The following is a 26,514-nucleotide window of genomic DNA, read 5'->3' as shown; positions in this document are numbered from 1 at the left end:
AGTAGATATTCATTTGAACAGAGACACCGAAATAACCAGAAACATTTAATCCCCAACCAAGTTTTTTGCAAATGTACTAAAGATTGTAACAGTGCCAGATGAGCAATTTGTGCATGCAAGAAAATGTCCAATATTGTTCTCCGTAATGCCAGAACTGCTAAGGGAACTGTTTACATGGAATGCCCATTCTGATGAATAAGGAAGATGAAGTATATATACACTGCCTATAATCACCTCACTATACATGGAGGTTCTCAGTTCCAGATGGCACCAGTTTTTAGGACAGAAGTCTGGCCCTCTCGTCCCAAGTGAGCCAGATCATGAATAATGGCATTAGGTCTTGGTTTTGGTAATTGTCAAAAATAATACTGCACAAATTTAGCTACAGAAATAATTTTTCATTTTAGTGTAATAATTATGTTAAAATTAATTGTTTCCATGACAAATATACACAACTTATTTAAATTTATATGAACTATTTTTAACACAATATACATGACAGATATATATAATATATTATCTATACTAATATAAAAATGAGATGGTGTGTGTTTGTGTGTCTGTCTGTTACTTTATAACACAAGAACCACTGAACCGATTGAAATAAAATTTTGTATGAAGGTAGCTTATACCTGGTTAACTTATAGGCATATTCCTGTTATTATAATTCCCTTGGGTTACGCCCCATGGGCTTCCAAAGTTTTAATGTTTACATTTTGGAAGAATGTAAATAGTAAAAATATTAATTGAAGTCAGCTGTAAATACTATAATTAAGTTCTGCTCCCAAGATTCTAAAGTTTTATGCTTATGAGAATAGTTTGATTAAAATATTTATGAAAATGTACTTATTTTCATGGAAACAAAAGAATCATTAAAATGTATAAATTATTTGGAATAATCTTGATATGGTAGCTTTTTGTAAACAAATTTGAACTCATAAAAAATGTTTAGATCAGGATTAATAGGTTTTAAATTAAAACTATGAGATATATGTACAGGTAGGCCTACAGTTTTAAAAATTCAACTAACTCAATGTTTACACTTTTATTTGTGTTTTAATTCAATTTACAAACTAAATATCAACTATACCTAAGTTACTTTTATTCTGTCCAGAGATAGAAGTCTAGCTACCTCTTATATTTTCTTCTACTATCTACTTCACATTCGCTTTTTTTACATTTACAGAAATCTCCTTAGTAGAGTTGTGTTTTTACAACACTGCTTTAATTTGACTAACTTATTTCTTTCTTCCTATGACGCTAGGCACGAGCCCGGAATTGTTTTTCACATTACTTCAGGCTAGACCTAGGGGTTACGGCATTATCACTTAGATAAAATCCATTAGTGAATAGTGATTTGGCGGGATTTAAACCTGGGACCCCAGGAACCGGAGTCCCGAGCTCTAACCACTAGACCAGCTCGCTGACTATGGACAATATCCCAAAGCTAAACTGCAAGCAATTCAGTTTTGTTTCTAAAATCAATTAAATATCTGTAACGTAACTATGTTTCTTTACTCAATGTTTTAAATATTTTGATGTAAGTTAATGCAAATATATACACGTTTTGAACTATGGAGTGATTTAAAATAATAACTGTTATTTATTATGTTGTTGATTTATACATTAACTTAATGCAATTTGTGCCCTGGTTAACAATAATAGTGGTTGGCTTTCTAACACAAGGTAATACAAGTTTTCCATTAGTTTGTTTTTGCTTATTATTGTGATATATACACACTGATCTGCAGGTGAAGATTACACTTTGAAAAAAGCTCAGTGGATATGGAAAAATATATCAATTATATCAAAATGAATAGTGAAATCAATATAAACTGTTTTCTTGCTTTACTACAGTGACCTTTATGTTGTGCGATTATTTTCCTTATTTACTTTATATGTACGTTTTTCAACGAAATAAATGTTTAGATAAGCTTATCATTTCAAAATTGAATCTTATGGGTACCTACATTATTTCCATAAATACATCAGCGCCTCATATAACTCTTTCTAGGTAGCCTTATTAGCCTTAAAGAAAGATATTTTTCAAACTAAGAGTTTCAGTTGAAATATGTTCCTGAAACCAAAGGGGAATGTGTAACTATTTTATATAACGGAATTCAAGATCATTTTTTTTTTTTGCTTCTCCGTTGCGAAGCACGGGTACAACAGCTAGTTATATATATATATTATATTATATAGTTTAGTGCTCTAAAACCTGTGTTCTATCCTGATTAATGTAAAACAACAGGCTAATTGATTATATAAACTTATTCTGTTATTCTCAACAAAAAAACACGAGAAAAATCTATTTATAAAAGAATTTCTATATTATTTTGAGAATATCTTGGAAACTAACGCATATACCGTGCAGAAGAAATGAATATGACATTTCTTGTAGAGAATTTTATCATGTTTCTTTTTATAATTTATATTTTGTCCGTACGATGCACGTTTTTCAGTGTAGAAGTAAAAACCTGAAAAAAGGGGTATTCCCCCCTCCCCCCGCTGAAGCAGCAGGGCCAGGGGCGGGGACTTTTGGTGTTTTTATCTTATAACTACCCCGAACACATTCCCGCAGAAAAAAATTTTCCCCCTCTCCAATCCTTTTATTGACCGGACTATTTCCACTAAATACCAAAATACACAGGAAGTATAAATTCAAAGTATTTTAATTTTTTAGGACTAACATAAAAAACAAATATGAAAAACATTCAAACTTTATTAAAACAAGTTTTTTTTTAAATTAGTTTTTGGCATCATATGAATAAACCTCTTACAATTTGCTGCTCTTCATTTACACGCAAATATAAATAATATAAATTATGGAAATTTAACTTGGAACGACAAGCATGAAAATACACTTTGATCCTCCTCAGATAAATTGTGAACTTTGGAAGTCTACAAGTTTTTTAAAGAAATATCGGGATGAACAATACCTTTAACAACAAATTGATGTTGTTTACTATTGATGTAATTATTTTATACTTATTGAATAACAAAAATATAAATTAAAATTACAGTTTTACAGGAATTTATTCTTTAACTAGACTTGAATATTCATATTACTATTTAATTGGTTCGGTTATGCAAAAAGACTTGTTATTTCATATGCAAAGTAATAACATTCAACCTCAAACAAATTTTTGTTAAGTTTTTTGAACATTGAACAAGGACATTGATAGTAAATACCTATATAAATACAGATGGCACAAAAATCTTTAAGGCCTAAGGAACTATTTACATTGTGACTGTTCCATTCAGGACATTTCAATCTGAATCAAATCAAATGGTTTTACAACTAGGCTGTTACATTCTTCTAACAAACAGGCGATAAACTTCAACATATTTTAACATACAAATTACAAATGCACATTTAAACAATCTTTACAACATATATTACACAATACTAACTTTAAACACTTGTTCTGATACAGAACATGTACATAAACTGGTGATAATTGTAAAACTACATGCACAGTATATAAGTCTTCTCAGTGAAGCACCTGAAACAAGAAAAAATCTATTACATAAGAATCATATACACACAAAACTATTAATAACAATACCATATATATTGGTGGAATGAAAAATCATTCAAAACATAAAACAACAAACAATAACTACAATTATATGAACAACAATAACAATAGTTAACTATTGTTAATAGTATACTATAGGAATAATAATAATAGTAACAAGAATAACGAAATAACAAACAATAGCTATTTGTGTATCAAGACCATCAATGTATAATAACTCCCTGGATTGCGCGCTCAGGTTGAAGTAGGGCTCGAAAAACGGGCCGTCACTACCTAGCCCTGTCCGCAAGGAGTGGGAATAAAGGCATGGCTCACCCTAGTGATGAGCGTCGCGCCTGCTCTCGCCGTTTATTGCTAAGTTAGTTTGGTGGAAATATTCCGAGGATAATTGATTGTAACGAACGTAAGGAGGTTTTATAAGCAGATATAATTAATCTACGTACTTGCTCACACTTTACAGACTGTGTCAAAAGTAAATCTCATAAGAAATTTTATATTATGAAAAGAGTTTATTTATATATAAACATTGGCCAGAACAAAATATATCACAATTATTATTTGATCACATAAGCATGATGTCAAATAAAACGACGTGATCATAAACAATAACTCGTCCCCTAGTTATACAGGGTGTTACGGTAAAGCGTAGCCGGCTATGCAGGTTCAGATTCTACATGCAAAAATAAGTCGAAAATATAGAATAACTTTTTTTCGATTTCGGCTTAGTTTAGCCGTAATCTGACATTTTGTATTTTTTTGAAAATAATTAATATTTCAAAAACCCTTAGATATATTTTTATGAAACTTTGTAATACAAAGTTTCATAAAAGTATCTCTTTTTTTACTATATCTCTTTATAATTTTTAAGGCTACACGTAATAAAATTCTCCGAAAATATCTTTGATCAGGCTCATCAAATTTCAAAATGGTGGCCATTTAGAATTTTGTTTTAATGGCTGTTTTTAATTGAATTTTACTTTTAAGATTTTAAATGGCCGCCATTTTGAAATTTGATAAGCCTGATCAAAGATATTGTTAAAATCATTTAATTTTATCCCTTGGTCTGTATACACATTTTTCTCTTGTACTTTTGTCATTAACACATGTTATTAATCATTATTAATTTTTGTAAACAGTTTTCAATAATAATACACATTCTTTTGTTCACATCACAGTGTTTTTAATTTAATCTACATTTTTTCTATCAAATAATCATTTCAAGAACATCAGTTCACAACAAAACAAACATGGTCCTTCGAGCCAACGGATTTATTTTTCTACAGTTCATTGAATCATCACAGTAAGTTTTAATTTTTATTTCAAACAATCATGGCAGAACTTAGGCTTCTACAAAACAAGAGAGCTTCAATCAAAGGCTCTCTCTCAAAAATGAAGACCTTTGTGAACAATTTTGACATCAATACAGGTAATTTATTAGATATTGAAATTAGAAATGAAAAGTTAGAACAGTTGTACAGTGAATTCACAGACATTCACAGCAAAATAGTTGCAATCACTTTAGATGAAACTGACAACAGTTTTGATGAATTCGAAGAAAATTACTACATGGTAAAAGTAGCTTTCAAGGAAATTTTGAATACAAATAAGAATCTTTCAAGGCCTGATTTGAATCATTCAAGTTCTGGTAGTTCAATTGGCAATGTGTCACAAGAATCCAATTTTTTAAAACTCCATTTGATGGAAAATATGAAAATTGGGTTTCATTTTACGACCTATTCCAATCAACGATTCATGCAAATCTATGTTTATCAGATGTGCAAAGGTTTTTCTACCTCAAGTCATGTTTGAAAGGGGAACCTTTAAATCTCCTTTCAACTTTGCCCCTGACTCAGTCCAACTACTTAGTTGCGATTGAACTCTTAAAAGAGAGGTATTGCAACAAGAAAATAATTGTTAACACTCACCTTAAAGCTTTGTTTTCACTGCCCAATGTAAACTCACTATCAGATTTGAAATCTTTATTAGACATCACCAATGTAAATGTGAGGGCATTGAACAACCTTGGGTACAAGACTGAGGAGTGGGATGTATTACTAGTTCATTTGCTAACATCAAAATTAGATCAAAATTTAAGAACCAAATGGGAATTGAGTAATACAACCAAAGAAGTAGGCACTTTCACACAATTGGAACAATTTCTTAATCAGTATATTCAAGCTTTAGAAACAAGTCAAGATACCAGCAAAGGTACTAATGTATTTAGACACATTAGGACAAATTCAACTGAAATATCTAAAGGTACTACACAGAGTTGTCCTTTATGTGTACAAGATCATCCCTTGTTTAAATGTACAGAGTTTTTAAGTCTCAAACCCTATGATAGAATTCAAAAGGTCAAACAGCTTCATAGATGTTTCAATTGCTTATCGGCTACTCACATGGTTGACACTTGCAAAGCATCCAAATGCAAGGTCTGCTCCAGAGCACACAATACCTTATTACATATCTCTAAAGAGTGTATGCCAGAATTAGACCCTAAAGTTAGTTCTAAGCATAAACTTGACACAGGATTTCAAGCTAAGCCCAAACCTGAAGTTAGCTCACACAACAGTGGTTCCAGCAAATCAGAAGAAAAGAATAATCCAAAATGTAGTAATAGTACAAAACTATTATCAGCAGGCATTGGTTCTCCTACAAGAGTGATGCTGTCCACAGCCAGGATCAAGGTAAAGGACTGCTGGGGTGAGTATCAATACTGTAGGGCTTTGATAGATCCCGGGAGTGAGGGAAGCTTCATTTCTCAAACCTGTTTTCAAAAGTTAGGATTATCACGACAACCATTCAACGTTTCAGTCCACGGAGTAGGTAACAGCCATGCTGGTTATACACGAGGATTAACATCACTTTTCATTCAAACCAAGCAAGATACAGACATTCAAGTTACAGCATACATCTTGAACAAGCTAACTAACGTTTCCTCACTCAACACATCCATTGATCATTGGTTTCATATTCAAAACCTTGAACTTGCTGATCCATACTTCTACCAATCAGGTCAAATAGATATCATTCTAGGAGCTGACATTTACGTAAATCTATTGATAGATGGTATAGTTAGAGGTCCAGAAAACACTCCATCAGCTATCAATTCCAAACTAGGTTACTTGTTGTCAGGAAGATTATCAGATCCATCATCTGAAGGTATTCATTCATTCAGATTATCTATTCAAAGCAATGACATAAACACTGCAGTAGAGCGTTTTTGGAAGATAGAAGAGGTCAATCATGAACCTACTTCTCAATTGCAAGATAATGACAATTGTGAAAATCATTTTCTGACCACACATTCTCGAGATGAATCCGGAAGATTTTGTGTTTGTCTTCCTTTTAAACCATCAATTACTGAGCTTGGTGATTCTTATTCAACAGCATTAAGCAGATTTAAAAGACTAGAATCGACACTCACTTCTGACAGACGTGAAAGTTATCAGTCTTTCATGAAAGAATACATTGATTTAGGTCACATGCATCAAACACCCAGCGAATTATCATCCATTGACAGTAACAAACACTACTATCTACCTCATCATGCAGTATATAGAGATTCGAGTTCAACAACTAAAACCAGAGTTGTTTTTGATGCATCATGCAAAACAACATCAGGTACATCATTGAATGATCATCTGTATACTGGTCCAAAACTTCAAACTGACATAATGAATTTGCTAATTAGATTTCGATTGTATAAAATTGTATTTACGGCAGACATTGAGAAGTTTTACAGGCAAATTTTAGTGAGCAAATCTGATCAATGCTATCAAAGAATACTTTGGAGATCATCACCAGAAGAACCGATTAAGTCTTATGACCTTAACACAGTTACTTATGGAACATCATGCGCACCATTCTTATCCATACGTTGTTTACATCAACTATCTGACCACATTAAGGATTATTCTCCTGAATTGGCTAGGATATTGAAAGAAGACTTTTATGTTGACGATCTTGTAAGTGGAGCCAATACTGTAGATCAAGCTTTATCCATAAAAAATGAACTAGTTCAAACACTAAATCAAGCAGGGCTTCCATTGCGCAAGTGGTCATCTAACGCCAAAGAAGTTCTAGATGAAATAACACCAAGTCAAACCATTTTTCAATTTCAATCAGAAGACTCTTCAGTCAAACTGTTAGGACTTCTGTGGAATCCCGAAAGTGATACTTATCAGTATTCAATTAATTTACCTGACTTACCAAGCAAAATAACTAAACGTAAAATTTTATCTGAAATTGCCCGTCTATTCGATCCATTAGGTCTATTGTGTCCAGTAATAACCAAAGCAAAACTCATCATGCAAAAAACCTGGTTATGCAATAATGGTTGGGATGAGACAGTTTCTGATGAATTATCTAATGAATTTGTTCAATATTGTAACAATTTGTCACACCTCAAGAATCTTCAGACACCCAGACCATTAGTTTTATTTGGGTCTGAAGTTATCTATGAATTATTTGGTTTTTGCGATGCTTCAGAAAAGGCATACGCTGCAGTCTTATACCTCAGAAGTGTTTCAACATCAAATGTACAAGTTCAATTATTGATCTGTGCTAAGTCAAGAGTATGTCCACTTAAGAAAGTTTCAATCCCCAGGCTGGAGTTATGTGGCGCAGTGCTATTAGCTCAACTAGTTGACAAAGTAAAACCAATTTTACCTACCTCAAACACTTATTTATTTACTGACTCTACAGTTGTGCTGGCATGGATTTCAAAACCCCCAAACACATGGAAAACATTTGTAAGCAGCAGAGTGTCACAAATTCAATCCCTCACCAACACATCAGATTGGAATCACATTTGTTCAGAAGATAATCCTGCTGACCTAGCATCTACAGGTGTCTTAGGAAACAATTTTATCAATCAGGATTTGTGGTGGTTTGGACCTTCATGTCTGTTGGATAAGAACATGAAAATGAGTGAACCTATTCATAATGAAAATCCATATGTACCTGAAAGAAGATCCGTCAAATGTGCTTTACTTATGGAAGAGAGTTCTGATGAGTGGTATTTAAAATTTAGTTCATACACCAAAGCCATCAGAGTTACTGCTTATTGCCAAAGATGTATAAACAATCTCAAACAGCCTTTACAAAATGGACCAATTACCCCAAATGAATTAGTCAATGCTCTTCTATGTATTGTCAAACAAATTCAAAAAATTCATTTTGCTGAAGAAATATTATGTTTGCAGAAGAAGAAATGTGTGAAACCCAACAGTAAACTTTCAAGTTTAAATCTATTTTTAGATGACAATGGAACAAGTTTTGTTGGACCAATCAACAAGTTGTTAAAAAGTTCCCACTAAATCACTTTTTTGCGAGGGAGTTATGTTAAAATCATTTAATTTTATAATTTTATCCCTTGGTCTGTATACACATTTTTCTCTTGTACTTTTGTTATTAACACATGTTATTAATCATTATTAATTTTTGTAAACAGTTTTCAATAATAATACACATTCTTTTGTTCACATCACAGTGTTTTTAATTTAATCTACATTTTTTCTATCAAATAATCATTTCAAGAACATCAGTTCACAACAAAACAAACAGATATTTTCGGAGAATGTTTATACCTGTAGCTTAAAAGTTTATACCAAGTTTCATAGAAATATCTCCAAGAGTTTTTGAGTTATTAATTATTTACAAAAAAATACAAAATGGCGGATTACGGCTAAACTAAGCCGAAATCGAAAAAAAGTTATTCTATATTTTCGACTTAATTTTGCATGTAGAATCTGAATCTGTACAGCCCGCTACGCTTTACCGAAACACCCAGTATAACTGAACGGTAAAGAAAAAATTCACAAAATTAACCCTAAAATAATAGGAACAAAATTTTGTCGACACTAGTGATCAGTCTCACCAACATGAACTAGACACGAAAAAAGAAGCCCACTTTCGCTGGTTAGTCTATGGTTGTATTTACCAGTAATAACCAAGTCTAGTTGTATTGATTATCAAAGCTTTTATGTTCTTAATAAAAGCATTTATTTAAAATATAAATTTCTTTCCAATAGAGCATAATGCCCTTAATATCACAATATTTTTATGTAGGCAAGACGATGCAGTAGCTGGTTGACTGACACTGAATTGTCATTGTGCAATATTAGCTGTACTCTCTGAACTTTCTCTTGTTAGAAATTTTAACAGTTGGATTTATGTGCTAGCCATGTTTTGTGCGATAACGCAAGCATATACGTAGAGCATATACGTAAAACCTTTATCTTACTGCTTCAAAAAATCAAAATTCTATGGTCGAATTTCGTCAATTGATTTTCGCATTCTAATTATTCCCATCCACTTCTAGGTATCGGTAGCGGCATTGACTCTTGACGATCATTATTCTCGATACGCATACTAATGTTCCAGAATCGGTGCCATCGAAAACCGGCACATCCCTACCGGGAAGATTCCAGTATCTTTTTCTTCTTTTCCTGTCTTTATGCTGAGCAATCAGCTGATATGATAAAGCATCATTTTGACGTTGTCTGCTAACCACAACACACGTCACCGCACAGACGATGTATTACACTACAACAACATATCACCTAACAATAGGCTACAGTAGGTTGTATGCCTTTATATAAACGGCAAGATACAAACAGTTGTTAAACACATTTCTCTAGTTTGGAAAATGTAAACAAAACGTTACTAAGAACATATGATAACTTATAACAAGCAACAATATTTTATTGTAATTCTTAAGCGAGAAGGAAGGGGCCCCTTTGAGCCGGGGGCCCTCCGCGATCGCGGACCTAGCCAGTCCGGGCCTGATGCGCACGCATGCAAAATTCGCCTGGAATCGAGGAGCGAGTGAGTCAAGTCAGTAGCTCGCTTTCTTGCAAATTTTGATACTTCCCGATGAGCTAGAGACTTGAAACTTGAAACATAGCTCACAAATGGATGACAATGCAATATTATATCATTTAATTTTCATATTTCCCTTGGGCTACGCCCCATGGGCTTGTTTTTATTAGCTCGCTAGTCGCTTTCCTACAGATTTTGATATCAATTTTAAACGAAGTTCCCGATGAGCCAGAGACTTGAAATTTGAAACATAGCTCACAAATGGATGACAATGCAATGTTATATCATTTAATTTTCATATTTCCCTTGGGCTACGCCCCATGAGCTACCAAATTTTCCATGTTTACATTTTGAAAGAATGCAAATATATCAATTAATTTAAGTCAACTGGAAAAACTTAAATTTGACAGTTCGAAGAGCAGAGGTTAAGAGGTACAGGTTATGCTCCCAAGAGATTCTTTATAAAAACAAACATTTCAAAATAAAGATATAAACAATCTGATTGCAGATATAAAGGTGTTTGTTAATCACGTCAATTGTTATTTTATTTAGATTCTATAAATTAAACAATAAATTATATAGATTGATGTATTTATAGTTAGTAGGTAGGCCATACATTCAATCTAATAAATAATTATATGAAAAGAAACTCAAATAAACCTTAGATTTCCCTCTGGCTTAATCCTCTGGCTTAATCTGATAAAGATGCTTAAAATTGGGTTAACATCCACACACATTAAAAACTAAAAAGTAGAAAATAATTTATAAATAAAAAACTTTTTTAAAACAAAACGTTTTTAAACGCACTAAAAAGTAGAAAATAATTTATAAATATGTGGAGAGTATAAATACTTCTAAGATTTAAAACGAAAAACGTTGGGTGCATGCAATTTATAATAATACATTGGTTCAATAGGTGAAGGTAATTGTAAATCATCAATTGCATGCACCCCACTTTTTTCGTTTTAAATCTTACAATTATTTATACTCTCCACATATTTATAAATTATTTTCTACTTTTTAGTGCGTTTAAAAAAGTTTTCTTTTAAAAAAGTTTTTTATTCATAAATTATTAATTTTAAAAAGTCTAGGAGTCGACACTAATAACTTAGTCGTTTCAGTACAGGTTTAACATAAGAACTGGTTTTAAACTGTCAACAAATTGTTTATGTTGCAAGTTGTTTGTTTACAAAAATATCGATCGTCGGTTTCGGTGTTTGCCTACATACTACTTGACTTAAAAATGTAGTTTTTTTCCTGCAACCTTAGATTTCCCTCTGGCTTAATCTGATAAAGATGCTTAAAATAGGGTTAACATCCACACACATTAAAAACTAAATACCCCCGCCACAGCAAACCTGCAGACTTAGCGAATTTCCATTTGCCTGATTGGATTTAAACTAAAATGTCTCCTTAAAAACACATTTATTCCCTATTTAAACAGAATTAGTTTAATGAGTACTTAGGTTTGCTGCAACAGGGAGGGTAAAAAAGTTTTTTTTATGTATAATATTAAAAGGTACTGTGGTTTAGTAAGAAATTAATGTATTTTCCAACTTTTATCAAAATGTGTTCATAAACAAGCAAACTACAACAGTTGACTTATTGTCCATAAGAATAACATGGGAATTTTAAAATTACAATTTTTTTGAATTTTCTCCGTAACAATTAGGCGCATAATAATGCTTCAATATACTAAATTATTTTTTTTTTTAAGCTCTACAAAATGGTTTAGAAAGAAATTGTGAAATTTTGTGTTTTTAGGGTCAAAAATGGGAAAAACCTATTTTTACCCAATAAAACCCCCCATAAACCCCCGTTCCCATAGTCCGATCATGCTAGTTCGCGAACTCATTCAAGTTTATCCCGCCTTACACCTTCAAACCAAATTTTATCAAAATCGGACAAAAATTACTCAAGTTATCGTGCGGATGGACATATATATATTGTATATATATTAACATAATACAAAAAAGAACAAATCCGATACCCAACCCACCAAATGTATATAAGAAATCAGGAATTTACAAATTATCATGTAACAACTGTGAAAAATACTATATTGGTCAAACAGGTCGAACATTTGAAGTCAGATACAAAGAGCATATACAGGCAATCAGATCAAACAATATGACAACACAAAAATCCTCATATGCCGAACATATACTTCAGACCGACCATAAATACTCAGAAATGAATAAAAATATGCACATTCTGGATATTGAAAATAAAGGTGAAAAAATGAATACAAAGGAAGACTTTTATATTTATACTCATCATATTAATGACAAAGACAATTTACTAAACTTGACACAAATTCAAAATCAAAACGTAATATTCAATGAAATTATACATCTTAAAGAAAACACCTCCTTCCCTTAATATAAAAATTATCACCTGTTCTTTATTAAGAAATATCTAATAATGTTTATAAATAAAAGAAACTAATAGGTTATATACTATACTGTGATCATGGCATTAATGTCCGAAACATGTAAGTAATATAAAATAAAATGTTTTTAGGGTACTGTGGTATTTTGATTTATATATATATATATATATATATAAGTGATTTTCCTGTATATGGAAAATGAATTATTTACCCGTAGGTCTCATGGTAAGACCTGGGCCCAGGACTGATATATTTTTTCGTAAAAAAGAAATCATCTGTTCAAATACATATATAAATGTTATATAGTGCTCACGTTTGTGGGACTGAAACAAAACATCTCAACCTACCGAAAAAATCCTCATTCCTGCAAAAAACATGGCCATTGATTCCAATTTCAGGCCCAAAAACATGAACTCCATACAGTACGTGATGCCATAGATTAAACATACTCCTTAAGTAGATTTGTCATCATTATAGATTAGCTGAAAACCATTCTTGTTATTTAAACTTAGTTTATCCAAAATAAAACTATATAATCATAAACAATAGGTTGTCTCCTGGTTATATTACAAGAAATTAAAACACACATCATAGAACTAACCCTAAAATAATAGAAACAAAAGTACGTCAAAACTAACGTCCAGTGTCACCAACAAGAACTAGACATGAAAAAAAAGTTAATTAACAATGAGAAAGGAAGTCGACTTGAGTAATATTTAATCTTTGGCGGTACTGCATCTAGGTTATATTTCCAAAGCAAAGCAGAGCAATATTCTGGCCAACCATATCGATCCTTAGGTCTGAGGAGAAAATGACAGCATTAATGGCGCTTTGGAGGGTGAACTTCAGAATCAGAATGCTTTATTAGCCAGTTTTTTTTATCAACTATTGACTATTTATTTTTATTTTTAGATATTAAAAAAAATTCCCTCTCGGCCTTGCGCCATCTGGGAGCTCGCGCCCATAGGCCCGGGCATACCAGGCCTATTGGGAAATCCGGCCCTGCTCACACTGCCGCATTTCACCACACAAGGGTTTGAAATGTATAGTTCAAAATTTCAACACATTTACTGATAACCCAGCTTCTTTACCGCAGGAAAAAAACTACATTTTTAAGTCAAGTAGTATGTAGGCAAACACCGAAACCGACGATCGATATTTTTGTAAACAAACAACTTGCAACATAAACAATTTGTTGACAGTTTAAAACCAGTTCTTATGTTAAACCTGTACTGAAACGACTAAGTTATTAGTGTCGACTCCTAGACTTTTTAAAATTAATAATTTATGAATAAAAAACTTTTTTAAAAGAAAACTTTTTCAAACGCACTAAAAAGTAGAAAATAATTTATAAATATGTGGAGAGTATAAATAATTGTAAGATTTAAAACGAAAAAAGTGGGGTGCATGCAATTGATGATTTACAATTACCTTCACCTATTGAACCAATGTATTATTATAAATTGCATGCACCCAACGTTTTTCGTTTTAAATCTTAGAAGTATTTATACTCTCCACATATTTATAAATTATTTTCTACTTTTTAGTGCGTTTTTTGTTTTAAAAAAGTTTTTTTTATTTATAAATTATTTTCTACTTTTTAGTTTTTAATGTGTGTGGATGTTAACCATATTTTAAGCATCTTTATCAGATTAAGCCAGAGGGAAATCTAAGGTTTATTTGAGTTTCTTTTCATATAATTATTTATTAGATTGAATGTATGGCCTACCTACTAACTATAAATATATCAATCTATATAATTTATTGTTTAATTTATAGAATACTAAATAAAATAACAATTGACGTGATTAACAAACACCTTTATATCTGCAATCAGATTGTTTATATCTTTATTTTGAAATGTTCGTTTTTATAAAGAATCTCTTGGGAGCATAACCTGTACCTCTTAACCTCTGCTCTTCGAACTGTCAAATTTAAGTTTTTCCAGCTGAATTAAATTAATTGATATATTTGCATTCTTTCAAAATGTAAACATGGAAAATTTGGTAGCTCATGGGGCGTAGCCCAAGGGAAATATGAAAATTAAATTATATAACATTGCATTGTCATCCATTTGTGAGCTATGTTTCAAATTTCAAGTCTCTAGCTCATCGGGAACTTCGTTTAAAATTGATATCAAAATTTGCAGGAAAGCGACTAGCGAGCTAATAAAAACAATCCCATGGGGCGTAGCCCAAGGGAAATATGAAAATTAAATGATATAATATTGCATTGTCAACCATAACAACGACCTTGATTTAACAAATTTTCCGTGATTTCGGCTAAAATAAGACACCTCAATATAACGAATTTATCATTGTCAGAACCTCTACATTGCGAATTTAACCTCTGCATAACGACTTGTCTACGTCTTTCCCTCGATATAACAAATCCCCCACCCAATTATTGTTTTGGGAAAATCTGTTTCTTTATCAAATGAAATGGAAAGGTCACGTCATCGCTTGCGCTAACATTCGTCTGCTCCGTTTTACATCTTTGTCTACTTGTCGCTGCGCGCGCTATGTTGCAACTGAGAACTGATTTCATTCACTGAGGACTGATGACGACGTAATGTGTAGTAAAGCTGTGATTGGGCGATATGGCATAACTATGCTGAATTGTACAATTTTTGGATAAAGAGAAACCTAAGAAAGAATATAAAAACAAAAACCAAAGAGAAAGAATAGCAACATCGTTATTTTAACATTCCTTTTACGAGTGTTTTTATTATCCTTAGTTGGCTATGATTATACACTTTTATAATGACTTATCTAATAATTTATTGTTTTCAATACGATTTGTTTCAACTAGCAACACCAGTGCTATAGTTAATGATTATTATTGACATTCCTCTGTTGTAATAAATCAGTACTGTACTGTAAGTAGCCTATCGCGAGCAGTAGTTTACAAAACTTTCTACTGTTTTGTTTTGTTCTTTACGTGGTTTATGACTATGCAATACAGTGTTTGGCTAGGTTTTAGGAGGGTTAGAACAAGCTGTGATTTTAAACTTACAGTTTTTAACTGTACCAAGGTCAATGCCATTGTCATGATTGCGCAATATTCAAGATCCCTCCCCTTTATTATGCCGGAAAATTAGGTTCTACTGTACAATGTAAACACTGTAATGTAAAGTATTGTAGCCTATGCTACTTTAATTGTACTGTATTTCAATGAGGTCAAATCCCAACCTATATTGACCGACGCTGGTTCTGAACCTCGACTTAGCGAAATTCCTGCAAACCTAACCTCTATATAACGAACCTCGTTTTAACGAAATACTTGATATAACGAATTTTCAGTTCGGTCCCTTCAGATTCGTTATACTGAGGTTGGACTGTATAAAATTGATTGCAAAATTTGTACCGGACAAGAAAGCAAGCTAATAAAAACGTTTTAAAAATTAAAATCTAAAAAAACTCAAACCCTAACTAAAATGATGGCTTCGACATTCCCTTCCTTTCTTAATCATCTTTCTTTCGATACAAAAATCATGAAAATCCATCAAGTGGTTGATTCAGAAGTGTAAAATAAAAAAATCCTGTCACGTTTTAATTATAAGATAGTTTTTCAAATGGCATGTGTTATAAGCATTATTTTAATGAACGTGTCAAAATGAAATATTTACATAGTTTTTGTGATTTTAAAATTTATTTTCTACTGCATAATGTCATTAATGAAAAATCCATAGGTATATAAATCCCAAAGTACCCATGAACTTTTGAGAAAACTACAAGTCAGACCCCCATGACCTATATACTTAAAATGTTCTTCGTGACGAGAAACCTTGTGCTAATCTATCAATTATTTCATAAATTGCCCTTTAAGGTTGTAATTCCTTTCCAAAGAGAACTTTCCATATGCCTAATGTTAAAAATACCTCAGCTGTACTTATTTGTATGTTATTCTTTAATTATTGCCTTATTAAAATCAGGTGTGATTATTTGTTTGTATTACTGTATTCTGTTTTGTTTGTAAACTTAACAAATCAATAGCTTTATCAATACTTATGAAGTCAAACGGGGTGATGTCCATGGGTAACAGCTAGTTATTCTAAAATCTATTCTTCAATGCAACTTAATACCAATTTATTATGAATTCAGTGGAAAATGAGTGAGTGCGGGGGACTCGTGAGCCTTGACCAGGATTTTAGGGAAATTTTACCGGGGCTCAGACTTGCAAAAGGCCTTGCCACATGAGTCCCCCTACGATTATAATTAAAATCATAACGATACTATTAAGAGTATTGTCAAAAAATTACTAAACTGCTTTTTATTGCTCTTCTAAAAATTGGACTGCAGTACTAATTTTGAATACAACTTTATGATAGTTTTATTACAATCGGACATACTAGCCTTTATTGGGCTAGTACGAAAGCGTAGCGACGCAACCAATGTTTTAAGTATATTATGTACAAACCAAATAGGTTCAACCATTAAGACACAACTACAACAAAAGAGAACCTGTTCAGATACTCCTTCCCATTCCTTCCAGAGCTATTCTCTTGGTGGTCGGACAGTATGTGTATTGTTTAGTTGTAGTAGGATTTTGGAATGATACGGTCAATTTGTCATGTGTTAAATTAATAATCTAATCTCGTTAATACTAAATTACTGCTACGTTTAAGAGGAATAACAATGTTATTTTTATTTACCATTAGTTTTTATGAGGGAAATTAGTTAAAACCAGTAAGAGCGCTAGGACAAGTAGTTTAAGACAGCTATACTGACACTTGACCTCATGACTGCAGACAATGTTTTTGAACTATGTTCGTAGAGAATATCTATCGATCGATAGATATTCTCTACGTAATGTTTAGTTCAAAAACATTGTCTGCAGTCATGAGGGTTGCATCAATTGTCCTCACGGCCTGCGTGAAGGCGCTAGAATAGATGAAATATGAAATTCTACTAAGCGATGTCTACATCATTAGTTAAACCTAAGAAAACTTAGTATGTTGTGAGTCAGTAGTGGAATGTCCTTTGCCTAGCATCCACCCGCTTCCTGCCAACACTATTTTAAGATTATTGGAAGAGGGTGGGCCCTATGAACAAACTTGAAGGGGCCCGCGGGTTCTTATTGCTGACACTGCTTTCAAGATCCCATGTCAACGTGTAGTAAAATTATTTTCATGTTCTGAATGTAGCAGATTATCATCATATATATTAAAACAAGACAGGCTTTTTTTTGTTTCACGATTCTGAATCAACCACTTGACGGATTTTCATGATATTTGTGTTGAAAGAAAGATAATTTTGAGAACTAGGGAATTTCAAAGCCATAATTTTAGTTTAGGGTTTAAGTTTTTTAGAAATTAAGTTTTAAATTTTAAAAAGTCTAGCAACCGACGCTAACATTTTACTATAGCTTTTGATATAATACCATTTGCTGTAAACATAACAGCTGTAAACATTCAGCGTTTTCGACACAAATTCAGCATTTGGATGAAAATTAAATTACATATGTAGAATTGACTTATTTATACTATGTGTAATGCTATAATCAATGATACATTCATTTATTTGGTAAGAGGATGAGAGATTATTTAACCCTAGAACGGCCACATAGAGTGTTTCTGTAGGGCCAGGCAGTTTTTGCCTTCCGTGCAGCATTTTACTCTCACAGTTGTAAAACCCTTATTTATTTACCAAAACATATAATATTTTATACCATCAGATTCGGGACATTCTAGAGAATATAAATATATCAATCAAATACAAAAATCTAGTTCAAAAACATTAATTTTTTTAACAAAAAACAAAAATCCTAAATTTACAAAAACAACATTTCAAAAGTATGGACGCACAAAAAATCAAATTTTTTTTCTTTTCAAAAATTCAAGATATACAAATTGTTTTAATTTGATTTCCCTACATAAATATATCAAAACATTTGAAACTAATATAAAACATTTTGAGTTAAGTTCAAAAGTGTAAAACTCTGCACTTTTTCTGAATTTTACATACTTATATACTTTTTAGGCCTACTTTTAGAAATAGATCAAAAACATGAAAACACATATTTTCTGTTAGGGAAGTAAACAAGAAACAAAAAAAACATATGATTTTACATGCAATAGCTAAAAAATAAATATAGTATTTCACTTGGAAAAAAGAAATTTGTTTTTACTTACGGAAAATCACAAAAAAACTTTAAACTTCAAATGTAAGTAAAAAAATAAATATTTAGATTATACGAATTTCAAGATATGCAAAATGTTTGAAATGTTACGCTTACTTAGAAAATATATAGTTTATTTGATATAAAAAAATATTGTTATTTTCTGAAGCAACAAAATATAAAAAAAGAGCACATTTTTGGATCCAGCACTAAGTTTTGCTCAAAATTGTCTACAAATTACTCTTCCTTTCTTGATTATAATGGATGATTGTTGCTGTTTACCATAAAAAATAAGATCTATTTAGCAAAATAATAAAACTTGTATACTAGGTAACCATAGAATCAAAAATAAATGTTTAGTTTATAAACCAACAGCTGCACGCACCCAAATAATGAAAACATCTGACCGCGGCGCGACAGGTGTTTGGACATTGCATCAGTTTGACCAAAAAGAAAAACAAAAATATCACTGAAAGAAACTTTCAACTGTAGTAAGTTCGAAAGAGGATTTCTTCCCCTTTATTTTCATATGTTTCTTTTTTTCCTTGTCAAAATACATGCAGAGTCATGAATAGTTTTCCAAAAGACTAAAAAAGTCGTTTGGCCATATAGAAAACTCTTACGCAATTTGTTTATAGAGGCTTTGTAAAAAAATCACAGCTTGTAAACTAACAATGCTAGACAAAATCTATCAACGGACAGAATGTAGAGAAATAATCCCTGGAATCAGTGGTACTAATCATAATGATCTACGACGTAGAATAGCTTTGCCAGGTATTTTAGAAAATGGCTGATTTTGCCCAGGGCCGGACTTACCTATGGGCGAAGGGGGCGAACGCCCGGGGCCCCCTTTGTACAGTAGTTTTTATCATTAACTTCGAAAATTGATCAGACACTTACCAAATGGCCTTCTTTTGTAACAGCTTTATTTTCATTTTCGCTATCCTATGTTCAAGGCTATTGTTAGGTGCATTTTAAGGCATTACTAGGAATGAAATTCTTGACCCTAAGGGACTTTTTCTCAGAGTTGCACTGGCCCAACGCTTAGGCCTGGTTTACACAAGCATATGTGCTAGGCTGTGACGGACAAGTTTCAGTTTCAATGAAGCCGCTCGCCCGAACGTACGGCCGCGGCGAATGAGTTGAAGGGGGTCCCGCGCTAGAGGCAAAAATACAATAAATATGAAAACTCTTGTCCCAACGTAGAACGTAACTTGTAAAATTGTGTTGTTTTAAATGGAGATTCACTGGTGTTCAAATACTTTAAAAAATAAAAATATTGCTCCGTTTATGTTTTATTAAATGTTTTTCTTTTCTTTTACCTCTAAGTATATACCAATCAGGATTTTAAGGGGTAGAAGTATATTATCCGTCCAATTTAAAGGTTTTGTAAAATAGTAATTAATTAAGTTATGCGTCAAAATTTTGATCTCCAATTTAGTCTTTGGAGTCAAATTCAAAATAAGCGAATAAGCAGAAGCAGCTGCAACAGTAAATGATAATGAGCTGATAAGGCATCGATATTGGATCTATTTAAACATCTTTCAGTTTCTCATATAAATAGTTAGCTTGTGAGTGTTTATTAGACATTGCAAGATTTTGCTCGTCAATAAAAAACTCAACCTTGAAAGTCCTCAATGGTAATTTTCATGCTAGGACTTTAACATATTATAAAAACGAGAATGCTATAGGTACCAAAAACATTATGAAAATAAAATAATCACACCTATATTGTAGTAATATTGAAAAACCATACAAATCGTCGGCAATAATCGATAATTTAAATACGTAATAAACAAAAATATATCAATACTTCTAATCCAAATATATTATGGTAGCCTACCATGCTACCATACCAAATATGCCGTCACTGGTACTACAAAGCAATACATTTTTATTTTTGTGTATAAAATTAAAATATGTAAAAATAGTTATATTTTAGGAACAATTTTTTTAATAGAACTTATTGCTTATTTGGCCTTAAATTGCTCTATTTGAAGCCTGGACCCCCCAATCTCACTGGAGGACCCCCCCCCCCCCAAACTGAAATCCTAGGGCCCCATTGGAAAATTTGCCCGGGGCCCCTGTAGTCCTGAGTCCGGCCCTGATTTTGCCTTTGCTGCCTGATCGATAAAGCCCGCGAGGCGCGAAACTCAAATATGTGTTATGTTTATTTACTTTTCCTGCGTTATTAGTTACGTAAATGTGTATAAAATGTATGGAAATTGTAGCTCATTTGATTGTCTTTCCAATGGTATAATCCGTGTTGTGATTACTGCATATTATCAGTTCCAAATATTTGCTAGAAAAAAAGTCTGTAGCAAACGACTAAAAAAGTTGTTTGGCCACCATCTTACCGTAACCCAACGACTAAAAAAGTCGTTTGGCTGTTCTAGGGTTAAATATACATAGTAAACTACTAGATGTTCTAATTATTTTTTTTTTTATTTAGTTTTTCCTTCTTATTTAGTTTGTTTTAGTGCAATATAATTTGTTATAACTAACAACTGGTTGAATAAAAAGGTATTCTATAGAACAATGAGGTTAGTTTATTTACCCTTGTGATTTTGTCATTGATTATAGGAAATGATTATAGGAAAGGTTGGGAAAATAACAATCATCACATGTTTTAATTCATCTTGGCAGCTTTTTCTTTTTACTATAAATTTTGAACTGCTTAAACTATGCTTGAATTAGTAATAGCCACACTAACAATTTAATGGACTACTCAATTCCCGTAAGTAGGACGGGCCAACAGCTCGTTCAGTATTATAATCTAATAGATTAGGTACCAAACTCACCATCACCAACAATGAACTTCAAACAAAGAATCTATCTAATAGACTTGTTACTAAAATAAAAAAAAAACATTTTAATGAGCTTATGCATAATTTATTTTAAGCAACAGTTTGGCTAGTAATTATTAATACCGTATTTCATATAAGGTGTCACAAAGTTAGAAAAAAAAGAAAGTCAGAGAATATTTACATTTTTTTTAGCCCAGAATTGTTTTTCACATTACTTAGGTAACCTAGGGGTTACGGCATTATCACATAGATAAAATCCATTGGTGATTTGGCGGGATTTGAACCCGGGACACCAGGAACCGGAGTCCCGCGCTCTAACCACTAGACCAGCTCGCTCCCCAGAGAATATTTACAATAATAATATAAAATGTAATAAAGAAAGAAAATGGAGAACTTTGTTTACAAAACTTACCTATTTATTTTGATGTAGTAGAGCACTCAATATTCATAAAGCCTTGTAATATGGTAACAGAGCTTTTTTAATTTATTTTCCCATTTATTTTTCAGTATGCATTCTTGACGACATAGTTTCTTCATTTCTTGCTTTTGGTAGAATTTATTCTTTTGTAAGTTTGCCTTGGTAACGCCAAAGACATTTCTACATTACACAGTTCATTTTCATGAAAATTACTGTTCTCCTTAGAAGTCTGTTTCTTGCCGTTCCTATTTTTACAAGGCTGTTTTAAACCATTATTGCTTTTAAAACTTTCTTCATTATGTTTCTGACCGTTCATTTTTTCACAAGGCTGTCTTAAACCCTTATTGCTTTTATAATTTTCTTCGTTTGCCAATACTTTGGAACTATCAATCAATTTTGCCTTCTTTCTTTCAGGTTCTGCTTTTATTTTTGCCTGTTTTGCATCTTTTAACTTGTGTTTTTTATCCAAAGAGAGATGAGAGTTACTTGGCATCAAAGGGGTTTGTTCACTTTCTTGAAATGTGTTATTTATGGCTAAATCTGTCTCATAGTCACCAAATATGTCACCCCGCAAGTCCTCCAACCTTTTTCTGGAAGAATGATCTTTACTTGGACCTTTACTCATGCTATTTATTGATAGAATATGGGGCCATGTAAAGAGTTTTAGCAATAGTTTCTGATATTTGCCACACACCTGTCCTAGTGCTTCAGTGAAACCTTCTAAATTGTCATTTCCTATCCAGTCTTCATTTTTCTCTTTCTTAATGAAGTGAGATTTTTCTGCAATATCCTTGTCAATTAAATGTCTTTCTAAAATAGGTTCACTGATATGAACTGACCTGATTCCTAGTGCAGTAGCCTGATTGGGAGGAAACAGATAATCAGGTGTAGGAAGGGTTTCCTCAATATTAACAACATACTCCTGAGCATTTAAGATTTGCCAAGACCTTTTCATTTTTGACTGCCAGATGTCTAAATGCATGCCATAGGAATAATCAAAAACAGTTCTTTTGAAAAATTCGCTGAAGTTTAACCTGGTGATGTCGATGGGTGGGTCGTACCACCATTCCAACATAATTAGTGTGTTATCATGCGAAGAAACTGGACAGTCGATTCCGTTGGTGGATTCAAGTCTTACAGCGGTCGCCTGTGACATTGAACAGCTTGATATGAGTTCATTTGAATCATTATTTAAGGCATTTGTAAGACGACATTTTAACGCAAAGGTTAATCTTGGATTATCCCAAATATCACTTTCAATAATTGGCAATTCAAATTGAAGACCAAAATATTTATTCAAGAGAAACAGTTCATTTAAACTATTAGTTTCCAATTGGGCAACATAAGACTTTGAACTCTTTCTTGGTGATCTGATGTGGCAAACTGAGAACAGTTCAACAATATCATTATTTATACCTGATTTGATATCAAAGGCAAATTCTCTTTTTTTGGACACTTTTTTAGGGACTTTGGAAAATATTTTTTGTTTCAACTCTGACAGTTTGTCTAGGAGATAGGTCTCTTTCTCGAGATCTGACAAAGGGAACACATTTTCAATTTTATTCACAAGGTCTTTGATCTTTTTTACATCTTTTTTGGTGTTATTCTTGATTTTTTTTTGTTTTTTATTCCGGTTTACATCAGCAATGGTCCAACCAGGATGTTTTTCCATCATTCGTTGAATAAAATTGTATCTAAGCCTTACTTGTGTTCTGGTTCTTGTTTTCATTTCTTTGGCAATTTTTGACCAGTTGTGAGAACCACAGTCATTTAAAAGCTTTAATAGTTTCTCGTCTTCTTCAAGTGACCAAGTACCTGTCTTTGTTGTTTTTGGTAAGAGGTATCGCTCATATCGTTCACGGATTTGAGTAGATGTTCTATGCTTCAAGAACAACGCCAACTGCTTGAAAGTTGCACCAAACACTTCAATCCCTGATACAACTAACAGATCTTCCTCCTTTGAAAACTTTCCTTTGACTATATCTGGATTTAAAGTGTGTGACCATCTAGTATATACTTGATCATGGTTTCGATTCCCCATGAAGGAGGAAACTTTACCCCAAGGTATATAATTTCCCAGTTTCGATGAATTTATTACTGTCAATAGTTTCTTATCTTCTTTTTTTGTCCACTTGCCGCTAGACAAGTTATTACTCCCCTCTAATCTAGCTTTATAGTGCACTATACATTGATATCCAGTTCGATTTGTCCCCAATAGTTCAGCAATTTTATCCCAATCTTGATATTGATGTTGAGCCGCTAATTCTATTAATTTCTTATCTTCTTGATCACTCCAACAATCTTTATTTATTGCAGGTTTTAAGTAAAGATTCCAAAAAACCTTACATTCTTCAGATGAATGTTGTCCATCAAACAATGAACTTGAAAATTTCATCCAATCATAATCTCTGTTTTCATTTTCACCCGCTATAAGCTCCTTCAGAGGCATTTTATAAAGCCCTTTTAATTTTTCTTGTTTTTCAGTTATTTTTTTCACAATACCCTTCACCAATGATTTGGACTCTTTTTTACGTTTTGATGTTTCTCGTAAATCTTTTTTAAGTTCTGCGATTTCTTTGGTCAGCAATGTGGATTGTTCAGAAACAAGACAATTTTTGATTGCAGTTTGCATCATATGCTTGTGTGTCTTGGTCCAGTTGTAAGTCTTGGGAAGTGATTGGATTTCTAATTCACCATTTTTTTGTTTCTGATAGTGATCTTCATTGTAGGGAGCATTGAAGCCTCTCTGGTCTGAGAAGTAGGGGGCACCAAATTTTCTAAAATAACTTCTTGAAGAACATAGCTCAATAGACTTGTTTTCATTTAATTCTATAAATTGAATAACTTCAGTTTGTTTGTATTTGATTTCTGTTAATGTAACAATAAGCTGATTTTGGAGTTCTGTTAGACACTTTATCTTTTTTGATATAACATTTCCCAGGTCCATTAATTTCGGTAGGACTTTTTTCTTTAATTCTTGCAAGGATGCATTCCCGACACAGACCATGTCATTTGAGGATTCAAATTTCTGTTCTTCCAACACAGGATCTTTATGAAGCCTATCCTCGTTTTCATATATGTTATCAACATTTCCATTTGTAGGCACATGTTCATTAGTTCCTTCAGTTTGATCGAATGAGGATTGCTGTGATAAATGGTATTTATAAACTCCTGAAGCCATGTAACCCATAACTCGCTGATTTATTTCATCATCTGCACATTGTATGAAACAATCTTCACATCTTGAAATATGGCTGTTACTTAAAACTTCAATTGAATCATTGGATTTAGGTTGAGGTACAAATTCTTCTCCATTGCAAGATTTGGTATCTTCAAAGGGACACGATTCTCCATTTTCAAATAGGCTGTTTTCTCCAGTTGGAAAGTCATCTGTTTCTTTTGCTGCTTCCATCAATACTTTTCTGTTAGATATAAATAACATTTCTATTTCCACATCTTCCTCCATATTTCTAGCTCTTAATTGTACCTAAAACAAAAATCACGTTAGTATTTCATTAATAACCAGCTGTGTACCAGTTCATCGAACGGGGATTGAATGAAATATAACTTACAAGACAAACAATACAATGAGTAAAAACTCTAGCATTTAATTTACAGTAATAATAAAAAGAAACAGTTATAACTACCACAATAGTAAATACAGTAAATTAAAATCAAATACAACAAGGAATTAATGACAGTTACACTATTAAACATTATGATAGTACAGGGGTACCCATCCCTCCCTAGACTCAAGACACAACCCCCCCCCCCCCCAATTGACCACCAGCCCCCCCCCCCAAAATAAATGAGGTACACAACAGATGTGAAACATTCCCCCTCCCAGCATTATTTGTAAAGCTAAAAGACAATTTTTATAGTTTTATAGACTTTTTCGATTTTTAAAATTCAAATCCAGTTAATCTACAGGGTGCGGCAAAAAAACCTATTTATTTTCTGCAGAGCACTGTTCAGCGACAGGTCGTCCGAGAATGGCGGGAGTAGGGTCGTTGGAAAGCCTACACGATGCCAATTTTTGTAGTAATAGAGCAGTGGTCGCCTGAGCTAGTGTGGTTGTTTTGGAGTCGTTTTTATAAAATAGTGAATTCATTCATTGCTACTCAGCGGCAGTTTCATGCATTCTTTAAATTAAGGCGACATGGAGAAGTTCCGTTGCGTAGCACAATAATGCGGTGGGTTAGTTACTTTAGGACAACGGCTTCTGCCTTGAAAAGGAAGCTGACAGGCCGTCCAAAGTCAGATCGGACGCCAGACAAGAAACATTCGATAGAGTTTGTGCTGCTGTGAAAAACAGTCCTCATAGGCCCGCCTGAAAACAAGCGGCTGTCTTGAACATGTCTGACCGCTCAGTTATACGAATTTTGAGGTTAGTTTTCATTCCTATGGATT

General features: G+C 32.7%; 1 protein-coding gene across 1 annotated transcript; it reads right to left on the bottom strand.

The window, feature by feature from the left end:
* Positions 1-2,704: 2,704 nt before the first annotated feature.
* Positions 2,705-25,408, bottom strand: LOC129005283 (uncharacterized). The gene is made up of 2 exons (XM_054434128.1): positions 22,099-25,408; positions 2,705-3,506 (listed from the first exon to the last, which is right to left on the bottom strand). Exon 1 carries the CDS (start codon positions 25,292-25,294, stop codon positions 22,220-22,222), a length of 3,075 nt encoding a protein of 1,024 aa, XP_054290103.1. The 5' UTR covers positions 25,295-25,408; the 3' UTR covers positions 2,705-3,506; positions 22,099-22,219.
* Between the last annotated feature and the right edge of the window lie 1,106 nt (positions 25,409-26,514).

The sequence above is a fragment of the Macrosteles quadrilineatus genome, unplaced genomic scaffold, assembly GCF_028750875.1.
Source record: "Macrosteles quadrilineatus isolate MER2022 unplaced genomic scaffold, UCM_ALF_1.0 Scaffold_19__1_contigs__length_3004403, whole genome shotgun sequence".
Classification (NCBI taxonomy): domain Eukaryota; kingdom Metazoa; phylum Arthropoda; class Insecta; order Hemiptera; family Cicadellidae; genus Macrosteles; species Macrosteles quadrilineatus.
Note: the sequence above shows the minus strand (reverse complement) of the source record. Positions and strands in the feature narration are given on the sequence as shown.

What these genes read in the sequence shown, in the direction of transcription:
- LOC129005283 (XM_054434128.1), bottom strand. Translation starts at nt 25,294, where the DNA reads ATGGGTTACATGGCTTCAGGAGTTTATAAATACCATTTATCACAGCAA.